At 36.3% G+C, this 5,538-nt stretch overlaps 1 protein-coding gene across 1 annotated transcript; it reads right to left on the bottom strand.

The window, feature by feature from the left end:
* Positions 1 to 2,352: 2,352 nt before the first annotated feature.
* On the bottom strand, positions 2,353 to 4,818 carry LOC120174554 (G-type lectin S-receptor-like serine/threonine-protein kinase LECRK1). Its single transcript, XM_039181362.1, has one exon. The coding sequence runs from the start codon at positions 4,816 to 4,818 to the stop codon at positions 2,353 to 2,355; it is 2,466 nt and encodes an 821-aa protein (XP_039037293.1).
* Between the last annotated feature and the right edge of the window lie 720 nt (positions 4,819 to 5,538).

Here is a 5,538-nt window from a genome sequence, read left to right as displayed (position 1 = left end):
ATTTTCTCCTATTACACTCTTTTTCAGAAATTGCATAGAAACCTTTGTTTTGTTTTCTGGTAAATTCTATATATTTTTCTCTTTACTGATGCTCGTATACTTCCGATTGTTACCTTTATATTCCCATCTATTTCTAGAAAGAAGTATGATGTTTTCTTGAGTTTTAGATGTGAAGATACCTGCAATAACTTTACATATCAACTATTAAGCCAAATAAAACAGAGAAAGAGATGAAAACAAACATGTAAAACTTCATATTGCACTATAATATAACTTGTTTTGAAGCTTTCAGTGATCGTCTCCACTCTCTAATGAACACTAGGGTTTGGGAAAAAAAGGGGAAAATGAATATAGGTGCGAGGTGCCTCACAAGTTAACATATTGGATTTAATCTCCAAATAAAATTGGATTAATTATGGAGTTGGTCATCAAAATATCATATTAATTAATATTTTTAAGATACTTACAAATTGGTCACCAAAATTGATTTAAGAAGATTAGGTTAAACATAAATGAATGAACATAAACGAACATAATCGAACGAACATAAACGAACATAACCGAACGAACATAACCGAACGTTCACGAACGTAAATGAACGAACGAGACCTATGTTCATGTTCATTCATTTAATTAAACGAACAAAAAATCTTGTTCATGTTCGTTCATTTAATAAATAAATGCACATAAACGAACTTCCCGCCGCACGATTCATGATCGGTTCACTGAACGTTCAGTTCATTTACATGCCTATTTTTCTTCCTATGGTTCCTGTCCCGTCCTTTCCATCGTCTTAAGCACGCCACTTATTCCAATAAAATAAATGACTTTGATTTTAGTACATGTTGACGTACATAATTCATAGAGTTAGACTCATTCATCGTAAATTTTTATTCTATAAAGTTCACATTAATCCTGATCATTATCATTGACCGTTAAATGATATGAAGGACTAAAGTAAATGTTATTTTTTTTTTTGAAATTTTAAGTTTGAGTAATTATGTTTGTAGGCACATGTATTATTAATAATTAAAAAAGATTATGAACAAATATTATCTTGTAATCTTCATAAATTATTAAAAAATATTAATATATATTACAATAATTAATAATATTTAAAACCTGAATATTCTAGAGATAATGTCCCTAAATTATAATCATATTCTAAATTGATCATTAAATCTTAAAATGTTGTATAATAGTTTTCAAATAATGATTATGTTTTAAATTGATATCTAAATTTTAAACGTTATCAATCATTAAATTATTAATAGCATTCCATTTTGACTTGTCCATTAACATGTTAACATTACTGATTAAAAAATGATGTATATTTTAAGGTCTCAAGAATTAAACCCGCGACCTCCTAAAAATTTCTCAGGCTCTTAAAAAACATATTAATTTTTTAGATTATCACAAATTCAATATCCAAGATCATAAAAACCTAGTAGAATCAATTACACATTAACAATAGAATTAAAGTGGAATGATAGTGATAGTTAAAGGGCTTATATAGAATCTTTTAAAATATAGAGACCAATTTAGAATGGAATATAACTTGAGGACTGATAATAAAATATTTTGAAGTTTAAAAATTAATTTAAAATAAAGTTATAATTTGGAGATCTCCTGTATAATTTACTCCAAACTATTATTGTTTCTTTCCCCTGGATATTTGATTTAGGATTTCACCTATAAATGAGGGAGGTATTTCCAAGGTGAAAAAACTTGATTTGAGGTAAAAATAAATGGTATACTATTTAAAATGATATTGAAAAATATATATTATAAGTATTTTTTTAACTTTATTGTTATAATATTATAATATGTCTTAGTCTTTGACAACACATCCTACAAACACAGTTGTTTAAACTCAGGACTTCAAGTGAGAACAATATTTCTTTTAACCATCGAGGTCATTCAATAAATTCAATCAGGCTTGTCCATTATCAAGTGTAACTTGTGACACTTCACATAACCTCAAAAATTGGAGGTCTCGTACTTTGAAAAAATATGCTAATACAAAAATAATTATTTTTCCTACTGTAGGCACACATGAAGAAAATTCAGTGAAGAAAACTTAAATTCATATGTTTGAATTTTTTGTATTTTGTAAAAAAACTATCATAATATGATAAATTTTGATATTTTATAATTTCATTTTACCATAAAATATATTAAGAGTCACATTTTAAAAAGTAACAAAGGACTTCCACATCTTTTAGGACGAGTATGAATTCAATATTATAACATTTTAAATATATATTTCATAAATTTTGATAATATCTTATAAACTTTGAAAACATTTTGATAACCTAAATTTTTATTTGTTAGCAATAAATGTTAAGAGAACTAAATACAAGAGATATTTAAGGAGGAACTTTCAGCAGCAGTGGTAAATGGAGATGGGTCTGGAGGAACAGTTACTTGGACAACTCCTCCAAGCATCTGCGTCACCTTCTTCATGGTAGGTCTCAGATAAGGGTCCTCTTGAATGCACCATAACGCAGTCATCAAGAACCTCTCCAAGCTCGTTCTATCATTAATGGCTTCCATGTCGTCCCCAACCAACGCATCTATTGTTCCTCCATGGAAGCAGTCATAAGCCCAGTAAGTCAATACGCTGCTATCTCCATCGAAATCCGCTGCATTCTCCTCGACGCCGACACTTCTCCGACAACAAATGATCTCTAGTAGTAATACACCGAAGCTATAGACGTCGACCTTGGCTGTTACCGGCATGTTCCTGAACCATTCAGGGGCAACGTACCCTTTCGTCCCTCTGATGTCGGTTTTAGTTTGTGTTTGATTCATCATTAAGAGCTTCGACAACCCGAAGTCGGATATCCGAGCATCGTAGTTGTCGTCGAGGAGAATGTTTTGAGGCTTTATATCGCAGTGGATGATCTGTTTGCTGCATTCTTCATGTAGGTATAGGAGTCCGCTGGCGATTGATTTGGCTATTTGGGTCCTTTGATTCCAACTAGGCTTTGTGTTTTTGAAAAGATAATCGGCTAAAGTGCCATTGCTTAGGTACTCGTACACTAGTAAACGCTGTTCTTTCTCTTGGCAAAATCCTAGTAACCGGACCAAGTTTTTATGATGTGTCTGTCCGATGATATTGATCTCGGTTTTGAATTCTTTGTCCAAATTTTCATCTCGAACCAATCTATCTAATTTCTTCACTGCAACAGTTCGCATCTCTATTTTTCCTTTGTAAACAATGCCAAAGGCTCCTCTTCCAAGCTCTTCCCTGAAACCATTTGTAGCTTCTGCTAGTTGTTTGTAGGTGAAAACCTGCAAATTATTCAGCTCCAATCCAATTTCCTGAACTTTGGACAACTTTTTCTTGTAAATGGAGAAAAACCCAAGGCAAAATGCTCCAACCAAGGCGAAGTTTAAGAACATAGAGGTACCTAAGAGTGTTGATACGGCGATCAAAGTGCCTTTGTTCTTGACTTCATCAGCATTTGGAAGATTAAGGGATGGGCGGCGAGTACGATCACCTTTGGTGATTTTGATTAATGCCTTGCCGGTAAAGCGATCGTCGACCCTTCCGTTTGTGAGCGGCAGTTTCTTTTTCCAGCAGTTATCGTCTTTCCAAATGGCAGCAGCACACATGCAGTCACGCAAACAGGCTGTTTCGCAATCCTGCTCGTTGTAAGGATGGAGCTTTTCGTAGTCATTTATTAATCCTGGCCAATCGGTGTTTAAAATCACCGTGATACCGTACAGATCTTCCATGGGAATTCGTTCATCTTCTCGACAGTCTAACTCGACCTCAGGTTTGCAGCTTCCATACTTATCTTCCGGATCAAGTAAAGAAAATCCCGGTGGACATCTACAAGTTGGTCTACCATTCTCATTCAGTCTGCAGATGCTGTTGAATCCACAAGCGCCGCTGCCCCGATCTCCCATACGATTACAAATATTATCTGGTTTAGACCAAACGGTAGTCCAGTTTTCGACGCTGGTGCTTCGCTTCGGATAATAATATTGCGCGAAAACGCCATCGAAATCGAGAGTCATCCTCTGATAGAAATCAGCTGTCGGAAGTGCCACCCTCACCCCTGTTCTGACATAGGATGTCCGGCGGTTCCTTCTCAACACATACACATCGCCTGATCCATTGAATATCAATTGAAAACCGGAGTTGGATTCATTTGCAGCATCGTTAGTATCACTAGTATAAAACGGACCTTCGTAAACCAATTTAGTAGGCAAATTTACCATGCTGAGCACAAGATTCCCATCAGTCTGTAAACTCAGCTGGAACCTTCCTTGTGAAAAGTTGTTCTCATTCTGTCGAGAAAACAGCTTCCCATTGATTCCCAGTATCTGAGTCGGCAGCAAGGTATCAGTAGGGTGGTCGAAGCTCTGCCACAACACGTCGGAGTTTCGACTGCGTACCACGAAATTTCCGGTATCATTCATAACACAATAGGAAGCTTCATCCGTGGCTATATCAGATTTCCATAACTGATCTCCTCTAGGATTGAGTAACACCAACCCGTTTTCAGCAGTTAGCTCTATCTTTGATCCCGCATGTGCAAGAATAGGGCTACCGTTTTCGAATGCATACCAGACAAGGGTTTTATTAGGTACCTTATCAAACCAGATGGAAACCAAGAAAAGGCCGGCATGCGGATGAAAACCAAATGCAAAATCCCCCGACGGTGAAAGCCAAGGAGAGCCGCCGTCGTTGGTTGCAGTAAGCGATGATCCCACATCGTTCCTTCCATCGTCGGTTTGAGCAACAGCTGAGAACGGAAGCAACAATAGGAAAAATAGAAACGTAGTTGAAGTTGCAAAATCCATTGTTCCCGGATTATTTTCCAAGCAAAAACATAGAAATAATGGATGATATAAGAGAGGGGGAGGAGACTTTTCAAGGCAACGAAAGAAAGGAGTTGATGCGAATGTTTATTTCGAGAGGCCTTGCATTTTCCATATACTTGACTGACCACTTCAATGTTTTCACCGAAGACTTCCACAATTTGCCGCTTTAAATGCTGAAAGTTGAATGTCATGAACCACTTCAATGTTTTAACCATTGTCTAATGAAATTTAATCTCAATGAACAACATGAAGAACTTATAAAGAAACTTCTAAAAAAAAATGAAATTCACTGAAATTGATTTATATTGTTACTATCTGCGAACCAATAGATCCGCGAATTTGAGCTTAGCTGATATTACCTGCAAACATAATGAGTGTTCGAACCTCCTACACACCGTAAGCGACGGAGTTTTTCCTGATATATCACTTTTTCCATTTAATTTTTTCTGTCATGTATTCTTCAGACTATTTTTTTTGATCTAACATCCTTTACAGTAAGGTGCGCCCCCTACAGCGCGCTTTACGTTGATCTAGCGCCACGTGGGGTAAGGCGTGCGCCTCATGCTAACTGTGATACACGTGTGTAAAGCGCGGTGCAGGGGTCGCGTCTTACCTGCAAATCTGACACACGTCAAAAAGGCGTGCCCCCTACGGCGCGTGTTAGGTTTAATTACGTACCTGCCCCGACCGTTCACACCC

This window comes from Hibiscus syriacus, unplaced genomic scaffold (assembly GCF_006381635.1).
Source record: "Hibiscus syriacus cultivar Baekdansim isolate YM2019G1 unplaced genomic scaffold, ASM638163v2 tig00112114_pilon, whole genome shotgun sequence".
Taxonomy (NCBI): domain Eukaryota; kingdom Viridiplantae; phylum Streptophyta; class Magnoliopsida; order Malvales; family Malvaceae; genus Hibiscus; species Hibiscus syriacus.
This window is presented reverse-complemented; position numbering and strand designations above follow the sequence as displayed.